General features: G+C 35.6%; 1 protein-coding gene across 1 annotated transcript in view; it reads left to right on the top strand.

Annotated features, from left to right (window-relative positions):
* The window catches only part of Axdnd1 (axonemal dynein light chain domain containing 1), an 85944-nt gene that overhangs the window by 51702 nt on the left and 14012 nt on the right, over positions 1-20230 (top strand). Inside the window, exons 16-19 of the mRNA XM_026388475.2 lie at positions 1659-1857; positions 10052-10145; positions 14304-14503; positions 15753-15849. Coding sequence (XP_026244260.2) covers positions 1659-1857; positions 10052-10145; positions 14304-14503; positions 15753-15849 — 590 coding nt within the window. The remainder of the gene's footprint in view (positions 1-1658; positions 1858-10051; positions 10146-14303; positions 14504-15752; positions 15850-20230) is intronic.

The raw sequence follows: 20230 nt of genomic DNA, 5'->3' as shown, positions 1-20230 counted from the left end.
TCCTGTAGCACAAGAATTAAAATCAAGAATCAATAAATGGGATGGTCTCAAACTAAAAAGCTTCTTCTCAGCAAAAGAATCAATCTGTGAGGTGAATAGAGAGCCTACATCTTAGGAGCAAATCTTTACCCCTCACACATCAGATAGAGCACTAATCACTAGGGTATATATAAGAACTCAAAAAGCTAAACATCAAAAAAACAAATAACCCAATCAATAAATGGGCCAGGGACCTGAACAGACACTTCTCAGAAGATGATGTGCAATCGATTAACAAATACATGAAAAAATCTTCATCATCACTAGCAATTAGAGAAATGCAAATTAAAACCACTCTAAGATTTCATCTCACTTCAGTCAGAATGGCAGCTATTTTGCATACAAACAACAATAAGTGTTGGCAAGGATGTGGGGGAAAAGGCACACTCATACATTGTTGGTGGGACTGCAAATTGGTGCAGCCAATATGGAAAGCAGTATGGAGATTTCTTGGAAAATTGGGAATGGAACCACCATTTGACCCAGCTGTCCCTCTCCTGGGTCTATACCCAAAGGACTTAAAAACAGCATACTACAGGGACACAGCCACATCAATGTTCATAGCAGCACAATTCACAATAGCTAAACTGTGGAACCAACATAGATGTCCTTCAATAGATGAATGGATTAAAAAAGTGGCATATATACACAATGGAATATTACTCAGCAATAAAAGAGAATAAAATCATGGCATTTGCAGGTAAATGGATGGAGTTAGGTAAATGGATTGGCTAAGTGAAGTTAGCCAATCCCAAAAAACCAAATGCTGAATGTTTTCTTTGATATAAGGAAGCTGATTCATAGTGGGATAGGGAGTGGGAGCATGGGAGGAATAGATGAACTCTAGATAGGGCAGAGGGGTTGGAGGGGAAGGGAGGGCATGGGGTAATTAATGACGGTGGAATGTGATGATCCTTTTTATCCAAAGTACATGTATGAAGATACAAATTGGTGTGAATATACTGAGTATACAGAGATATGAAACTATGTAACCAGACATGAAAAAGTGTGCTCTGTATATGTAATAAGAATTATAATGCATTCTGTCATATAAATAAACAAATTTACATAAAAAATAGACACCAAGATATTATCAATAGCAGTTCCTATGTTGTTTCACTTATCTCTGTTTTTAGTAAACATGTGCTATTTAAGTCTCAAAAAAAAACTATGAACTTCATGCAAACCTATCAGTGACTTAAAAAAAAATGACTTAAGAACCATATATATTCTCATTTCTGTTATTAAATGTCCCATAATCACGAAGAAGCTGTTTATCATCATCACAATCGTAACAGAATAATAATACCTTTTAGGGCACGTTCTTGTTGATTGATTGTGTTTTTAATGCATTTGATTCTCTACTGAGGAAATAAGAAACTAAAGAGTATAAATCATAAAATAATTTATTAATCATACATTAGTCGTGAAAGTTCTAATTTGCACAATGGAAACTCGGTAAATGTTCATTTAGGAACTAATCTTTTCAAGGTTCTCTGCTAGGCAAATTGTAAGATAATAAAAGATGAAAAAATATGCCCATGCCCTGTTGGATTTTGGATTTTAAAGTAGCAGTCTTGCGAATACTTCTAACAGTCATGCTTTTCTTACTTTTCTAGGCATCTCTAAAATGATTCCAAATTTGGTTGGTACTCTTGATTTCTGTTGTTACAAGTTGGAAAACGTGGAATCTTTTGCTTTCTTTCTTGAAGAATGGGAGGGAGTTGATAAAAAAATTAATGAAATGAAACCTCGGTTGGATTCACTGATAAACATTATTGGCACTGTTCCACAGCACATGGATGTGGATTCTGGTCCGTAAGTTCCCATGAGTTCTCTTCCTTTTGAGAGAATGTTTTTAAAACCTTTATTGAAATATAATTCACATGCTATACATTTCACCCTTTTAAAGTGTGTAATTCAGTGGTTTTCAGTACATTTATAGATTTGGGCCACTGCAGTCAATTTTAGAACATTTTATCACCTCAAAAAGATGCTTCATATAATTCAGCTGTTTCCCAGTAAATTAGTTCATTTTCTGTTACTACCACAAAATATTGGAGGTTGGTGGCTTATAAAGAAAAGTTTATTTAGCTCACAGTTTTGGAGGCTAAAAGTCTAAACATCAAACGCTGCCTCAGGTGAGGGCTCACAGCATATGGCATCATGCAGGAGGGAGAGATCACTTGGCAAGACAGGAAGCCGCAGGGGTCTGGCTCACTTTCCTAACTACTCACTCTTGCAGGAGCTGACTAAGATTCCATGAGAACTCCGTTAATTCCTTTTGGCACCCTACTGACCTAATTGCCTTCTCCTAGTCCCCACCCTTTGAAGGTTCCATTACCATATTGGAGGACATACTTCCAACACCTGAATCTTTGCTAGACACACTCAAACCATATCCAGACCATGTCAGTATTTCCTCATGATCTTATTTCTGAAAGATCAGTACTAGTGTCCCATCTCTCATTTCTGATTTTAGTAAATTTGAGCCTTCTGTTTTTTCTTGGTAAATCTAGCTAAATGTTTATTAATCTTTCCAAAGACTTCTCTTTTGATTTCATTGATTTTCTCTAGTATTTTTTATAGTATTAATTTGTACTCTGACCATTATGATTTCCTTCCTTTTGCTTTCTTTAGATTTTATTTTACTAAAATCTTTTCCATAGTCTTACAGTGAACTGTTACATTATTAATTCTAGACGTTTGTTTCTTACCATCAGCATTTACAGCTGTAAATTTCCCTCTAAGGACTGCTTTAGTTTCAGTCTATAAGTTTTGGTAGTTGTACTTTAGTTTTCATTGATCTCAAAGTGTTTTATGACTTCTTTCATGATTTATTAATTGACCAATTTGTTGTTTAGGACTGTGTTATTTAATTTTCACATATTTATGTGGTTTGCTACTTTTACCCTATTTTGACTTGTAATTTCATTTCAACTGTGCTGCGAGTATATACTTTGTATTATTCTGGTCTTTAAATTAATTGATGTTTTCTTTATGGCCTTGCACATTGTCTTTTTACTCTGATATATGTGTAGATCTTTTTGTGTTTATCCTACTTGGATATTGCTAAACTTCTGATATGTTAGTTATTCTCTCTCAATACAGATGAGAGGTTTTCAGTCATTATTTCTTTGAATGTGTTTTTTTTTTCTTTTTATTCCTTTCTCTTTCTCACCATTTCCAGAGGCTTTAAATGGTTTGCTAAAGAAAAATAATTTTCAACAATTTCACTGGTGCACAGCCTTCCTCTTCCCACTGTCAATGCTGGAAGTCAACTTTAAAATCAATTCTCTTCATATGAGTAGTTCCTAGTGACCTGGGAGTGAATGTAAAGGTGTAAATTGTTATAACAGAGAGCTAATATTGGAGGTAAGATCTATATTGTCTGTCGTGGATTGGATATGAGGTATCCCCTGAAAAGCTCATGTGTTAGGCAATGTTTAGAAGTGAAATGATTGGATTATGAAAGTAATAACCTAATCAGTGGATCAGTTCATTTGTGGATTAATAATTTTTTTTTCTGTTCATAGTTGCTCTCATTATATCAAAGAAGACATTTGGTATTTTTTTTAGGGATTGGCTAGCTTCACTAAGCATAATCTGTTCTAGTGCCATCCATTTCCCTGCAAATTCCATGATTTTGTCATTTTTAAGTGCTGCGTAATATTCCATGGTGTATAAATGCCACATTTTTTTTATCCATTCATCTATTGAAGGGCATCTGGGTTGGTTCCACAGTCTAGCTATTGTGAATTGTGCTGCTATGAACATCAATGTGGCAGTATCCCTGTAGCATGCTCTTTTAAGGTCTTCAGGGAATAGTCGGAGAAGGGCAATAGCAGGGTCAAATGGTGGTTCCATTCCCAGCTTTCCCAGGAATCTCCATAATGCTTTCCAAATTGGCCGCACCAATTTGCAGTCCCACCAGCAATGTACAAGTGTACCCTTTTCTCCACATCCTCGCCAGCACTTGTTGTTTGACTTCATAGTGGCTGCCAATCTTACTGGAGTGAGATGGTATCTTAGGGTGGTTTTGATTTGTATTTCTCTGACTGCTAGAGATGGTGAGCATTTTTTCATGTACTTGTTGATTGATTGTATATCCTCCCCTGAGAAGTGTCTGTTCAGGTCCTTGGCCCATTTGTTGATTGGGTTATTTGTTATCTTATTGTCTAATTTTTTGAGTTCTTTGTATACTCTGGATATTAGGGCTCTATCTGAAGTGTGAGGAGTAAAAATTTGTTCCCAGGATGTAGGCTCCCTATTTACCTCTCTTATTATTTCTCTTGCTGAGAAAAAACTTTTTAGTTTGAGTAAGTCCCATTTGTTGATTCTAGTTATTAACTCTTGTGCTATGGGTGTCCTATTAAGGAATTTGGAGCCCGACCCCACAATATGTAGATCGGAGCCAACTTTTTCTTCTGTCAGACGCAGAGTCTCTGATTTGGTATCAAGCTCCTTGATCCATTTTGAGTTAACTTTTGTGCATGGCGAGAGAAAGGGATTCAGTTTCATTTTGTTGCATATGGATTTCCAGTTTTCGCAACACCATTTGTTGAAGATGCTATCCTTCCTCCATTGCATGCTTTTAGCCCCTTTATCAAATATAAGATAGTTGTAACTTTGTGGATTAGTCTCTGTGTCCTCTATTCTATACCATTGGTCTGCCCACCTGTTTTGGTACCAGTACCATGCTGTTTTTGTCACTATTGCTCTGTAATATAGTTTGAAATCTGGTATTGCTATACTGCCTGATTCACACTTCCTGCTTAGAATTGCTTTTGCTATTCTGGGTCTTTTATTTTTCCATATGAATTTCATGATTGCTTTATCTATTTCTACAAGAAATGCCGTTGGGAGTTTGATTGGCATTGCATTAAACCTATAGAGAACTTTTGGTAATATTGCCATTTTGATAATGTTAGTTCTGCCTATCCATGAACAGGGTATATTTTTCCATTTTCTAAGATCTTCTTCTACTTCTCTCTTTAGGGTTCTGTAGTTTTCATTGTATAAATCTTTCACCTCTTTTGTTAGGTTGATTCCCAAGTATTTTATTTTTTTTGAGGATATTGTGAATGGAGTGTTTTTCCTCATTTCCGTTTCAGAGGATTTGTTGCTGATATACAGGAAGGCCTTTGATTTATGTGTGTTGATTTTATATCCTGCCACTTTGCTGAATTCATTTATTAGTTCTAGTAGTTTCTTTGTAGACCCTTTTGGATCTTCTAGGTATAGAATCATGTCATCTGCAAATAGTGATAATTTAAGTTCTTCTCTTCCTATTTTTATGCCTTTAATTTCTTTCGTCTGTCTAATTGCTCTGGCCAGTGTTTCGAGAACTATATTGAACAGAAGTGGTGAGAGAGGGCATCCCTGTCTTGTTCCAGATTTTAGAGGGAATGCCTTCAATTTTTCTCCATTCAGAATGATGCTAGCCTGAGGCTTAGCATAGATTGCTTTTACAATGTTGAGGTATGTTCCTGTTATCCCTAGTTTTTCTAGAGTTTTGAACATAAAGGGATGCTGTACTTTGTCAAATGCTTTTTCCACATCTATCGAGATGATCATATGGTTCTTATTTTTAAGTCTATTGATGTGGTGAATAACATTTATTGATTTCCATATATTGAACCAGCCTTGCATCACAGGGATGAATCCTACTTGATCATGGTGCACAATTTTTTTTGATATGTTTTTGAATCCGATTCGCCAGAATTTTATTGAGGATTTTTGCATCTAGGTTCATTAGAGATATTGGTCTGTAGTTTTCTTTCTTTGTGGTGTCTTTGTCTGGTTTCGGAATCAGGGTGATGTTGGCCTCATAGAATGAATTTGGAAGAGCTCCCTCTTTTTCTATTTCCTGAAATAACTTGAAAAGTATTGGTATTAATTCTTCTTTAAAGGTTTTGTAAAACTCTGCTGTATACCCATCTGGTCCTGGGCTTTTCTTGGTTGGTAGTCTTTTGATTGCTTCTTCAATTTCGTCCACTTATATTGGTCTGTTCAAATTGTGTGTATTCTCCTGACTCAGTCTGGGCAAATCATATGACTTAAGAAATTTATCGATGTCTTCACTATCTTCTATTTTATTGGAATATAGGTTTTCAAAATAATTTCTAATTGTCTTCTGTATTTCTGTAGCATCTGTTGTTATATTGCCTTTTTCATCCCATATGCTAGTAATTTGAGTTCTCTGTCTTCTTCTCTTCATTAGCATGGCTAAAGGTCTGTCTATCTTATTTATTTTTTCGAAGAACCAACTTTTAGTTTTGTTAATTTTTTCAATAGTTTCTTTTGTTTCAATTTCATTGATTTCCGCTCTGATTTTAATTATTTCTTGCCTTCTGCTACATTTGCTGTTGTTTTGCTCTTCCTTTTCTAGGGCTTTGAGATGAAGTGTGAGCTCATTTATTTGTTGGTTTTTTCTTTTTTTGAGGAATGACCTTCAGGCGATGAATTTCCTTCTTAAAACTGCTTTCATTGTGTCCCATAGATTCCGATATGTTGTGTCTGTATTTTCATTTATCTCTAAGAATTTTTTGATTTCCTCCTTTATGTCTTCTGTAACCCATTGATCATTCAGTAACATATTGTTCATTTTCCATGTGATGTAGGATTTTTCCTTCCTTCTTTTATCATTGATTTCCAGTTTCATTCCATTATGATCAGATAAAATGCATGGTATTATCTCTACTTCTTTATATTTACTGAGGGTTGCCCTATGGCATAATATATGGTCTATTTTTGAGAAGGATCCATGTGCTGCTGAGAAGAACGCGTATCCATTTGATGATGGTTGATATATTCTATATATGTCAGTTAAGTCTAGGTTATTGATTGTGGTATTGAGTTCTATAGTTTCTTTATTCAACTTTTGTTTGGAGGATCTGTCCAATGGTGAGAGAGGTGTGTTGAAGTCACCCATAATTATTGTGTTGTGGTCTATTTGATTCTTGAACTTGAGGAGAATTTGTTTTATGAATGTCGCAGCACCATTATTTGGTGCATAAATATTGATAATTGTTATGTCTTGTTGGTGAATGGTTCCTTTTAACAGTATATAATGTCCTTCCTTATCCCTTTTGATTAACTTAGTCTTGAAGTCGATTTTATTCCATATGAGGATGGCCACCTCTGCTTGCTTACGAGGACCATGTGCGTGGTATATTTTTTCCCATCCTTTCACCTTCAGCCTGTGTATGTCTTTTCCAATCAGATGTGTCTCCTGGAGGCAGCATATTGTTGGATTTGTTTTTTTAATCCATGATACCAGCCTATGTCGCTTTATTGGAGAGTTTCAGCCATTAACATTTAGAGTTACTATTGATATATGGTTTGTACTTCCAGCCATGTTTGATTATTTATCCTTTTTTTTTTTTTTAAATTTAGTTTGTTTCTCCATGATTATTTTTCCCCTCACCCTCTGTCTTTACTGAGGCACTTCCCACTGATGGTTTTGGTTATTGTTTTTCATTTCTTCCTCGTGTAGTGTTTTGCTCAAAATGCTTTGCAATGCTGGTTTTCTGGCTGCAAATTCTTTTAACTTTTGTTTATCATGAAAGATTTTTATTTTGTTGTCATACCTGAAGCTTAATTTTGCTGGATACAGAATTCTTGGTTGGCATCCATTGTCTTTCAGTGTTTGAAATACATTGTTCCATGACCTTCTTGCTTTCAGCGTCTGTGATGAAAAATCCGTTGTTAACCTTATTGGTTTACCCCTGAATGTAATCTGCCTCCTTTCTCTTGTAGCTTTTAATATTTTCTCTTTGTTCTGTATATTGGATATCTTCATAACAATGTGTCTTGGCGTTGGTCTACTGTGATTTTGTGTGCTCGGTGTCCTGTATGCATCTTCAATTTGTATATCTGTTTCCTTTTTTATTTCTGGAAAGTTTTCTGTAATTATTTCATCCAGCAGGTTACTCATTCCCTTGGTTTGAATCTCTGTACCTTCTTCTATCCCGATGACTCGAAAGTTTGTTTTTTTATGTTATCCCATAACTCTTGGATGTTTTTCTCGTGATTTTTTACCAGCCTTTCTGAGTTGGCTACACTCTTTTCAAGATGATATATTTGTCTTCATTATCTGACGTTCTGGCTTCTACTTGCTCCACTCTGTTAGTGATACTCTCAATTGATTTTTTAATTTGGTTTATCATTTCCTTCATTTCTAGAATTATTGTTTGATTATTTTTTATAATCTCTATCTCCTGATAAAGATGCTTAACTTCTTTTATCTGTTTATGTAATTCGTTTTCAATGTGTTCTTTCACTGTTTGAATTTGCTGTCTCATATCCTCTTTAAGGTTCCATTCCATCTGTCTAAGGTGTTCCTTGAGTTCTTTATATGACCATTTTTCTGATGACCTTAGGTCCTCCTGAATATTTAGGCTGTCCTGCATTGTTTGTACTCCTTTTCTTCCTTGCTTTTTGAAGCTGCTCATGTTACTTCTTGTTCTGTTTGACTGCTGAGTTACTGTTTACTCCTATAAATTTATTTGATGCTTAGGAGGAAAGGTATTAGAAGGGAAGGGAAGAAGTCACTAAAGAGAATGAGAGTAAGCAGGTAGAATTAAAGGAAGGGGAGTAAGAAAATTGAAAAGAAATGAAAAGACAAAAGAAGAAAAAAACATAGGAAATAAAAAAAGAAAAAAAATTAAAAAAAAATAATAAAAAAAATAAAAATTAAAATTAGAAGAAAAAATTTTTTTAAATTTAAAAAAATTTAAAAAACAACAAGAAAGAAAAATGAAAATGAAAAAAAAAAACCCAAATCAAGAAAAAAGAAAAAAAAAACTAATAAATGCAATCTTAGAGTTTGATTAACTTCTCTTCCAGTAGGTGGTGCTGTGCCCACCAGGCCAAGCTTCTCCTGTCAATACGCGGGAACCAATCACTGTGCAGCAGCTCCTCCTCCCAGACTGGGCGAGTCTCCAATCCTGAGTGCCTAGGGCCTCCTCTTGTGTCTAGTCACTTCCCCACTTTTCCTCTAGCCAGGCCCCTCTCACGGGTGCCGCTCACCACAATACTGGCTACTCGCCAGGTCTGCTGCTCCCGGGAGCCCTGTTTTCATGAACGACTGGGCACACTCTCCCTGTTTGCCATTCCCTCAGACCCTAAGTTTGTAGAGCTTGGGGCTGAGAATCCTCAGAGAATTTTACTTGCCCTCCGGTAGCCACTCCCCCAGTAGCTAGTGCAAGAGACCTCAGTTGTCAGCACTGGTGGGAGCGGTAGCCGGGAGTTCCGCGGTCTGGCTATCGCGCTCACGGGAGAGCTGGGAGGGGCCCTTACGGGAGAGCGGGGAGGGGCCCTTAAGATTTCCCCGATGTGTGGAGAGGGAAGGCTAGGGAGTTACACACCTGTAGCCGCAGGTTTCAATGAAGTTACTCCTCTGCTGCAATCTGATGACGTCAGTTGTGGATTAATAATTTGAATGGATTACTGAGTGGTAACTGTAGACAGGTGGGCATGGCTAGAGGAAGTAAGTCAATGGATGCATGACGTTGTAGATTATATTTTTATCCCTGGTTGGTCTGTCTGCTCTCTCTCCCTCCCCTTCTCCTCTCCTTCTCCCTCTCACTCCTTTCTGCTTGCCACAACTGAGCAGCTTTCCTCCACTACATGTTTTGCCTCACTTCAGGTCTGCCATGATGTTTTGCTTACCTCAGGTCTGCAGCAAAGGAGTTGGCTGAGCATAAACTGAAACCTCTGAAGTTTTGAGCCCATTTTTCCTTCCTCTAAATTATTTTTGTCATATATTTCGGTTCCAACAATTAAAAGCTGCCAAATAGAATTGTCCAAGGTGGGTATGGTGCCACTTCCTCCCTACCAGGGCATTAGGAAAGCCTTCACACCAGATAATTCAAGACTTTGATTCACCTTTGCCTGAGTACTCAGTTGTCAACACCCAAGTTTATTATGCTCAATCAAATAAAACCCTTTCTCTTAGCTGATAGTTACTTGTGTACTCTAAGTTTATTTTGCCTGATTTTTCTTTCAGACTATTCCAAGAACACATATTTAACGTGATTCAACAATGGATTTTGAAGATAGACAATGAAATTAACAATGGAAACATTGAACTTCAGCGCCACGTATGTACGAATAAGACTTTGTGAGATTATTTTTTGCCTTTGCTGATGGTTTTCTTTAAGGACAAACCAGTTCCTACATATACAACTGAAGCAGGAGATTGGGAGAACAAAACAGAAGCTTATATATTAGCTTTTCAATTGATTTTTTTTTAGTTGTCAATGTCAAAATTTATTTTATTTATTTATATGTGGATCTGAGAATTGAACCTAGTGCTTCACACATGCTACGCAAGTGCTCTACCACTGAGTTACAATCCCAGCCCCTCAGTATACTTTTATTTTTTTATTAGTTGCCCAAGACAATACAATGATCTTGACATATCATACATTTGATTCAAATAGGGTATGAATTCTCATTTTTCCACGTGTACCGATTGCAGGATCACATTGGTTATACATCTATGTGACCTCAATATATTTTTAAATGCATAATGTTCTTGCATCTGGAATAGAGTTTTAAAGTTCTAACTATTAACTTTACTCTTTGCTAAGTATATTGACATTGTTTTCCTCAATGGCATTAGTCAGGGATATGGCCATTTTAAAGACTTTTGTAGGATTGTGTTTCTGTCATTCCTTCAGTCCCTACCTGAACATGTTACTAGGTGAAAAGAGAGATGCATCAGTACTGTTGGTCTGTAATTACTAGAAAAACAGAATTATTCTGCAATTGTGAAAAAACCAAAGCTTATGGATTAATAAATCCATAAGCTAGTAAATATTAAATAATGATTTCCAAGGATGTCTTAGTTTACTACATTTACTCTTACTGCCAACTCTTTTTAAAATCAGAATGTACATAGGAATCTCTTATTATAAGAGATGCAAATATTTGATCTTATAGAATCAATAAACTTAATTCATTTTAATATTGCTTAAGTTAGGAATTTGAAAGGCAGCAACACCATGTTATATGGGAACAACTACTGAAGAAACATTACAATTCTGGGCTGGGGTTATGGCTCAGCAGTAGAGTGCTTGCCTTGCACATGCGAGACCCTGGGTTCGATCCTTAGCACCACATAAAAATAAATGAATAAAATAAAGGTATTGTGTTCAACTACATTTAAAAAATTTTTTTAAAAAATTACAATTCTGTCAACTTGTTATCAACCTGTAGACACCAAGAATTGAGGAGCAAATATGTTAAGTCTGGAAGTATGGATCCATAGGATCCTTAGGCTTGGGGAAAATTCCAGTGTCTTTTGAGAGACAACAAAAAATGAAAAAGAAAAAGGGAGATGGAGTGCATGTCACATAGGTGGGACTCAATTTTTGTTGAATGAAGCTAGGAAGAACATTCTGGCATTGTTGGTGTCTTATGGTGTTGCTATATTAAACCCATCTTGGCAAAATACTCAGTTTACTATTAGGGTTTGATCTCCATGAAATCTTGAACTCATTTTTTTTTTTTGGTATTCTAGAAATTCAGTTTTTATAATATAGATAGAAATGCTTTTATATACTCATAGTATATGTTTTAATCAGCTTTATTTGCTGCTGTGACAAAAAGACCAGACCAAAACAATTATACAATAGGAAAAATTTATTAGAGGGCTCACGGTTTCAGAGACAACAGAGTCCATTCCTTAGGGCTTGAGGTGAGGCAGAACATCATGGCAGAATAGTATAGTGGAGGAAAGCAGCTCACAAGACCATCAGGAAGTAGAGAGAGACTCCACTTGCCAGATATAAAATACTTACCCCAAAGGCACATCCCCAGTGACCCGCTCCTTCTGGCCACACCCCACCCACCTTCAGCCACCACGCAGATAATCCCATCATGGATTAATTCACTGATTGGGTCAAGGCTCTCAAGACCCAATCATTTCTCTTCTAAACCTTCTTGCATTGTTTTACACATAAACTTTTGGGGGATACCTCACATCCAAATCATAACAATATACCTCTATTTTAACACTGCATTATTAAAATTAGTCTGTGTGGAAAACTGAAAAGATTGTAAGCTCCTTCAGGAACTCTGTGTATCCATATTAACTGGTACAAGAATTTAAAAATATAAAATTTGTCTTTTTTTTTTTCACTCACCAAGCAGTTTTTCCTTTCTGATTCATTGTCCAACCTTCAGTTTTATTGTTTTTCCTTTGCCCTCTTACTCTATTTAATAATCTGTGCTGCTTGGCTGTCCAAAACAGTGGCCTCTGAACATTTATTTTATTTTTTATTTTAATTTTCATTAAAAAATTATTTTAATTTTAGTTATACATGACAGTAGAATGCATTTTGACCCATCATACATAAATGGAGTATAATTTCTCATTCTTCTGATTGTACATGATGTAGTGAACATTTTTTTATCATGTAATTCTATAAGCAAAATAATCTTTGAGCGAGTAATTTGTAACTTACAAATTTTAATTTGCCTACCAGAGTTACTCCGTTGAGTTACTCCATTGAGTTATATGTCGTAAAACTTATGCCAAAAAGTCAAAAGGGATAAATGATATTTTCAAATAAGTTTTAGTAATAATTAAAAAACTGGCCAGGTGCAGTGGCACACACCTGTAATCTCAGTGGCCCCAGAGGCTGAGACAGGAGGATCTCGAGTTCAAAGCCAGCCTCAGCAATGGCGAGGTGCTAAGCAACTGAGTGAGACCCTGTCTCTGAATAACATACAAAATAGGGCCGGGGATGTGGCTTAATGGTCAAGTGCCCCTGGGTTCAATCCCCAGTACCAAAAAAAAAAAAAAAAAAAAAACCCAAACTGATGTTATTGAACAGGTTTTATAATTTACATAATTACAAGGTTACTATTTTATTGATAGTTGAAGGTCTGCTTCTAAGTTCAGTTTACTTCAGTAGTTGTTTTAAATGAGTCATTGTTGAAATGATAGTTCACAAAGAGATGAATCTAAACAAATTGCATCATTTAACACTTGCTTTTCAATTCTATTAATTGTGCAATGATTTCTTTTTTAAAAAAATATTTATTTTTTAATTGTAGTTGGACACAATACATTTATTTTATTTATTTTTACGTGGTGCTGAGGATTGAACCCAAGGCCTCTCACACATGCTAGATGAGCACTCTACCCCTGAGCCACAATCCCAGCCCTAGAATGGTTTCTTCTTAATTGACTAGTAAAATTTTCCTTCTATCAAGTCACAGTTCCTTTTGCAAACACTAGACAATGTAGCATTTCTATATCCCAGTTAATCAAAATATTTTATTTGTAAGATTTAAAAAATATTTATTTTTTAGTTGTAGTTGGACACAATATCTTTATTTATTTAGTTTTATGTGGTGCTGAGGGTGGAACCCAGGGCCTCGCATGTCCTAGGCGAGTACTCTACCGCTGCGCCACAATCCCAGTCCTTATTTGTAAGTTTTTATAACAGATTAGAACTTTATTTCTATATTTTTTAAAATTTTGGTTGTATGGACATGATACCTTTATTTTATTTACTTATTTTTTATGTGGTGCTGAGAATTGAACCAGGCTTACATGTGTTAGGCAAGCATTCCACCACTGAGCTACAATCCCAGCCCTACTTCTAGATTTTTAAATATATGCTTTGAGACTTTTAAAATATGATTTATGTATCATTTTCAGCAACAAATTCGCACCTCCCTGAGTGGCAGGGAGGAATGGGGGAGGTGCTGGGGAGTGATGTTGGCCAAATTATATTGTTATATCGTGTACATGTTCAAATATGTAACCACAAATCCCATGAACATATACAACTACCATGCACCAATAAAAACACGTAAAAAGAAAAGATGATGTCATTAAAAGTGGCTATGCATTTGATATTGACATTGTGATCTATGTTTAGTTCACTCTGTACCCGCAGATGTCATATATCATTACCTCCCTCAATTAAAAACCCTACAGCATCCTCATGAGTTTTCTGTGGAGCGCTGGAATGTCTTGATGCACCGAAGGAAATTTGGGAACTGTAGCTTTAAGGTGCTAGTATCCTTGCCAACCTAAAGAATAAGAGACTAGTTTAATGTAGGACAGTGCAGAAGAAAAGGGGGTTACACTAGATAAGTGGTGATTATTTGAGTTCCTTAAGAATCATGGGATTGTTGAAACTTGAACAGAGGTATGATCATTTCTGTTTTTAAATGTGGTATAATTTTTACCGTTTTTATTTAAAATGGGTCATTTGTGTTATGATAATTTTTAACAGATGGATGAGTTGCACATTTCTATGGTCCAGTGGATGGTAAATATGCTGATTATAATGGTTCCTGACTTTACTGACCAAAACACTCTTCCAAAATTGGAGGAGGAAAGCGCTGAGAAACGAAATATAAGAGTTATGCAGTTGGAGCTAGATGCGACTGCACTGGCAAGAAAGTTGTCCCAGTACTCCACCTATTTGATCAGGTAAAACTGTCTGGTTATTTTATTGCTGCTCATTTAAAAAATAAATATACAGAAGGCAGACAAGAAGGACAGCAAAGTAGCAGCAGTAGGGGTTATTTTAAAATCTTCAAAGAAATACTATTTTAATTTCTCATCTGACTTCGACACTCTGCCCAGTTGAGATATAAGATTTTGGTGTTCTCTCCTAGCCTATTGGAATTATTTTAGAAACAATGTTAGCATAGGAAGGATGAGAACTGTGTTTGTATGAGGGTGAGAATTAGTTTAAAATAAAAAGATCAACTTGCTTGTGTAAGTAAGATACACCTTGCATTAAATGCACATGAGACATTTAAAGAAGCTTGTGATTTTTGTGTAATTCCCTGCAAAATTGGATGTATGCTTTTGAATGTTTGACTAAATGCCACAAAATATCTCTTAAAAATGAAAAAAATATTGTTATATCTGAAAAACTAGAAAAGTCATATCAAATAAAGATGAGGTATAATCTGTTAACTACAATGAAGATGGTCAGAATGGTTATTTGAACTTTGGGAAGTAGCTCTTACAGTCTAGTCAGAGTTTTCCTTCAATTTAAGTTTGCCAATGGACCAGGGTGAAAAAAGTAGAGGAGAGGAAGAGGAAAATGGTGAAAAATTTAGGAAGGGACAAAATGTGAGCCTGTAGCTGAATTACTATGGTTAATTCCCACTGTATCTGGATTTTAAACACTTAGTGGAACCAATAACAAATAGTTCACGCTAAAAATATTTGTTAACTTCCCATTACTATAATGAAATGCCTGAGATAATTAACATATAAATAGAAAAGGTTTATATTGGCTCATGGTTTTGGAGGTGGCTCATACCTGTAATTCCAGCTACCCAGGAGACTAAGGTAAGTTTACAGTTCATGGCCCCAGTACTTTGGATCTGTGGCGAGGTGGCATGTCAATCATTGTAAGATAGCATGGTAGAACAAAACTGCTCACTTCATGTGCCAAACAGCAGAAGAGGAAGAGGAAAAGAAAGAGACTGAGGTCCCACAATCCCCTCCAAGGGCACATCACCAGTGACCTAAGGAACTCCCCTGAGGCCCCACCTCCTGAAAGTTCCACCACCTCCCAATAGTACCCCCTTAGAGACCAAGTGTTAACACATGGGCCTTTGGGGGGATACTCATCTAAACCATAGAACTGAGTGTGATTTTTCCTTTTCCCTGTACTTTGTTTTGCGGATATTATTGTTTTGTTTGGTTTGGTTTTTTGCAGGTGTTGTAAAGGGATGGTAACAGCAATGGCTCTGACTCAAGCAGCACAGTCACAAAGTAATCCTGCTAAGGAGCTTCGGGAGCTAGATAGGATGAAGGTAATACTTCTTTCTTCCACTTTGTTTTGAAGATATCCAATGACTCAAGGGTGTGCACCTTGTAGCCTCTCCTTTCAACCTCATCCTATCTCCAGGTAATATCTGGTCCACTTTTTAACACCAAAGATTATTTTTCATTTTCTAGAATTTATGTTAATGGAATCATATAGAATATAATTTTTTTGGTCTGACTTTTTTGACTAAACATTTATTTTGATATTTATACATGTTGCTTTTATCTAAAGTTGATACTTTTTAGTGCTAGTTAACATATAATAAAATACATATACACAGATATATGTTTTGTTATAGGGATATACATAATTTATTTATCCATTATCTATTGGTGGGCATTTGAATTGTTTCTAATGTTTTATTATTAAAAGCAAAGCTTCAGTGCATATTTATGTACATGTCTTTGAATAGACTTTTATCCCCATTTCTCTTGGGTAATATCTAAGAATGGAATGTGTGAGTTTTCTGGAGTGGCTAAAGCATTCAGCAGTGAGTGAGTGTCTCGGTTGCTTTATATACTTACTGACACTTATAATTATCAGTCTTTTAATTTTTTGACATTTTAATTAGGTGGGTAGTGATATGTTACTGTGGTTTTAATTTTCATTTCCTTAATGGCATTTCTTTTGCTTATTTTTCATCTTTACATTGTCTGTCATGAAATATATGTTCAAATCTTTGGCCCAGTAATGGCTTGTTTGTTTAATTATTATTGAGTTTTAGGGGTTCTTTATATATTATAAATACCAAGTGTTTTTTTTTCCAGATATATGATTTTATAATATTTTCTCCCAGTCTGTGATTTTTTAATTTCCTTCTCTTAATAGTGACTGAAAGATGGGAAGTTCTTAATTTTGATGAAGTTCAAGCTATTTTTTTTTCTTCTATGGATCTAGCTTTTGGTATTATACTTAAGGAAATTTTTGTATAACATCCCAAAGATTTTCTTCTTATTTTTTTTCTAGAAGTTTTATAGTTTTAGACTTTATACTCAGGTCTATGACTCATTTTGAGTTGAAATATTTTCATATATGATTCCAGGTATGGATCGAAGTTCCTTTTGGAGCATTTGGATATCTAATTGTTTGGGAACCGTTTGTTGAAAAGACTGTCCTTTTTTCTCTATCAAGATGCCTTTGCATCTTTGTTAAAAAATCTATTGATCATATGTAAGACGCCCTTTATTAGATTGAGAAAGTTCCTTTTATTCCATGTTTACTGAATATTTTTTTCAGTCAGGAAAGGATATTGAATTTCATCAAGTTCTTTCTCTACATCAATTTGGGATGACCTTGAGTTGCCTTTTTAGTTTGTTGAATTACATTGATTGACTTTTAAAACTTGAATGTCATAGTGACTTTTAATTACTGGAATAAACTCTACTTGATCATGAGGTATTATCATCCTTCTATGTATCACAAATTCAATTAATTAAAATTTTGTTTAGATTTTTTACATTGATGTTCACAGGGATGTTGATTACATACATTGTCTTGTAATGTATTTGGTTCTGATACCAGGGTAATACTGGCTTATTATTCAGGGTAATGAGTTGAGAAGTATCTCTTACATTTCTATTTTATTGAACAATTTGTTTAGAATTGAATATTATTTCTGCCATGAAAGTTTGATAGAATTCACCAAGAGGCCCCCAAATTTTAAAGATTTTAAAAGACAGTATCTCTAAGATCTTGGGGTAGAAAATATTTTAAATTTTATTTTTATCAAAATAAAAAAGCACTAAAAGAAAAGATTATAATTTGATTATCTTAAATTTAAGAACTTCTAAAAAATGTCTCAAAACCAGAAACAAGCCACAGATTAGAAGAATACATTTGCAACACCTATAACTGATAAAAGACAAGTATCCTGAATATGAAATGGCCTTCTGTGATCAATAATATGAAAATAACCCCATAGGAAAAAAGTGGACAAAATTTGAACGTATACTTCACAAAAGAGAAAATCCAATTGGCTAACATTTGAAATGATGCCTCAATTTCACAAGTGATCAGGGAAACATAAATTAATATCAATTGCTTACCTATCAAATTGGTAAAACATACAAAATTTGACAATGCAGAAGTGTTAACAAGAATGGGGTAAACAACAGGTACTCTGGACACTGCCTGTAAAAATGTAAATGTATGTGTTCCATTTGGAAATCAGTGGGCGTTACTTGTTAAAAGTTGGATTCCCACACCCAGGAAAGTAACGTTTCTATTTGTATATCTATAATAACTTGAGAAGATTTTGCAACAAATTCACTAGACTGGGAGACATATTTGAGAATATCCTTAGTAGTATCTCCAAAGTAGAAACAGTTCAAATATCCATAAACAGCGAATGGATAATATGGTATGCGATAACTGGCATATAGAATGCAAGTAATTTTCTGTTCTTCACCTTGTGCTGTTTAAATGAATGTTCTTATTAAATGGCATGTATGTGTGTTATACTTTTTTTTATGTATGACCAAGTTCACAGTTTTTAAACAGAGTATTATTAAAAATTATGTACATCTCAATCTCAATGACTTGGGAGGCTGAGGCAGAAAGATCACAAGTTCAAAGCCAGCCTCAGCAATTTAGTCAGGCTGTAAGCAACTTAGTAAGACCCTATCTCAAAATAAAAAAGGATTGGGATGTGGCTCAGTGGTTAAGTGCCCTGGGTTCAATTCCTGGTACGAAAAAAATTATATGTGTGTGTGTTTTGCGCGCGCGCACACGCACACACTCATACATTATGTACAATATCTTGCTAGCAAGCTTTTAAGTCTCTAGGAGATGGAGACTTTGTAGGAGAATATAAAATAAATAGCACTAATTCTGGAAGGAGAAAAGTGGCCAATTTTCAGAGAAGAAATTGATGCATCAAGTTTAAAAAAATAAAAGAAATTACCTGGACTCTGTAGACAGTGTTTTTAGACTTTGAAGGAGCAAGGGTAATCCCTGTGATATATAAACAATTCAGGAATATAGATAATGATTAAAAGATTTCCCAGTTTATTTCATATGGCTAGCAAAGTTCTTTTAAAAAATCCCAATAAGTATAGAGGAAATAAGCCTCATAAATATGGATGCTAAATCCAAATTTAAAATAGCAAATTTCACTTAGCAGAAAGTTAAAAAAAGAAAATGCTGTGTGTGAACAATTAGAGTAATGTCAGAGAGGGAAACTCCTTGAAAGTGTTTTCCTCTAGGTGTGTTTCACTTCTTATCTGGGAGTTGAATGAAACATATCCGTTTCAGTTCTGGTTCTGAGAAGCTTCAGGGTGTTCTTCACAACAGACTGATGTGCCCCTGAACCGAGTAGCCCCTTGGAGCTTGCCATCCTCATTGCACATCTAAAAATGTGCTTGGATCTTTTTAGGCTTGCTATAACCAGCCCTACCAGTACCCACCCTCAGAAATGATGGAAATCCCGATTTTGGCCGGATGGATGTGCCATGAATAGTGGTGGAGATCCACGGTCAGCTCCATGTCATACTTAATTATTACTTATTTAAAAGGAGGTAGAACTCTGTGTGGTGAGACCATGTTTCCAGATAAAGGCAATTTTAGAATAAGATCTTCAGGACGCTTTGGTGTATACTTCCCTATTAAAGTTAAGGCAATAGCAATATGAGGGATACTATAGTGAGGGGCCATTCCTAAGGGGACCTGGGGACCTGCAGACCTGCATACTGTAAAACCATCTGTATTCGATCTTGTGAAAGCACTGTACTATGGGCCATTCATTGCCCATTCCACCCAGGCCCTGATCAAAGGCCCATGACCTCATCATCTCTCTGAGGATCCACACTTCCCATTGGTACTGCTTAGGTCCTCTGTTAAGCTCTTTATCACTAACCCTTTACAAATGGTCTGTGATAAATTAGGAGAATATTATCAGATGAATGAGAATCTACTCTTATATCAGAAATAAGATTCTAACTAATCCCATGCTTGGACCTTTTTTTCCTAAAACAATATGTGCCCTGTATTTAATTCTGCAGCTGAGGTCTTTCAGGATATATAAAACTATTTAGGGGGCTAAGCAGACCTCTACTTCTCTTAGAGTGCTTTAGCACTCTAAAATGAGTGGCTAGTTCCAGTTTTTACTTTTTATTTTTTTAGTTGTAGATGGACACAATACCTTTATTTTATATGTTTATTTTTATGTGGTGCCGGGATCAAACCTAGTGTCTCCCACGTGCTAGGCAAGTGCTCTGTCACTGTGCCACTTCCCCAGCCCTAGTTCCAGTTTTATTGAAGTTATCTTAGTTTCAAATGCATTAGTGTCATCCCATGATCTCCTAGACGACCTCTATGGTATGTGAATCTTGTGACATCAGGTTCTGGGGACTCAGATGGCCCCATCTATA

Source organism: Urocitellus parryii, chromosome 9 (genome assembly GCF_045843805.1).
Source record: "Urocitellus parryii isolate mUroPar1 chromosome 9, mUroPar1.hap1, whole genome shotgun sequence".
Taxonomy (NCBI): domain Eukaryota; kingdom Metazoa; phylum Chordata; class Mammalia; order Rodentia; family Sciuridae; genus Urocitellus; species Urocitellus parryii.
Note: the sequence above shows the minus strand (reverse complement) of the source record. Positions and strands in the feature narration are given on the sequence as shown.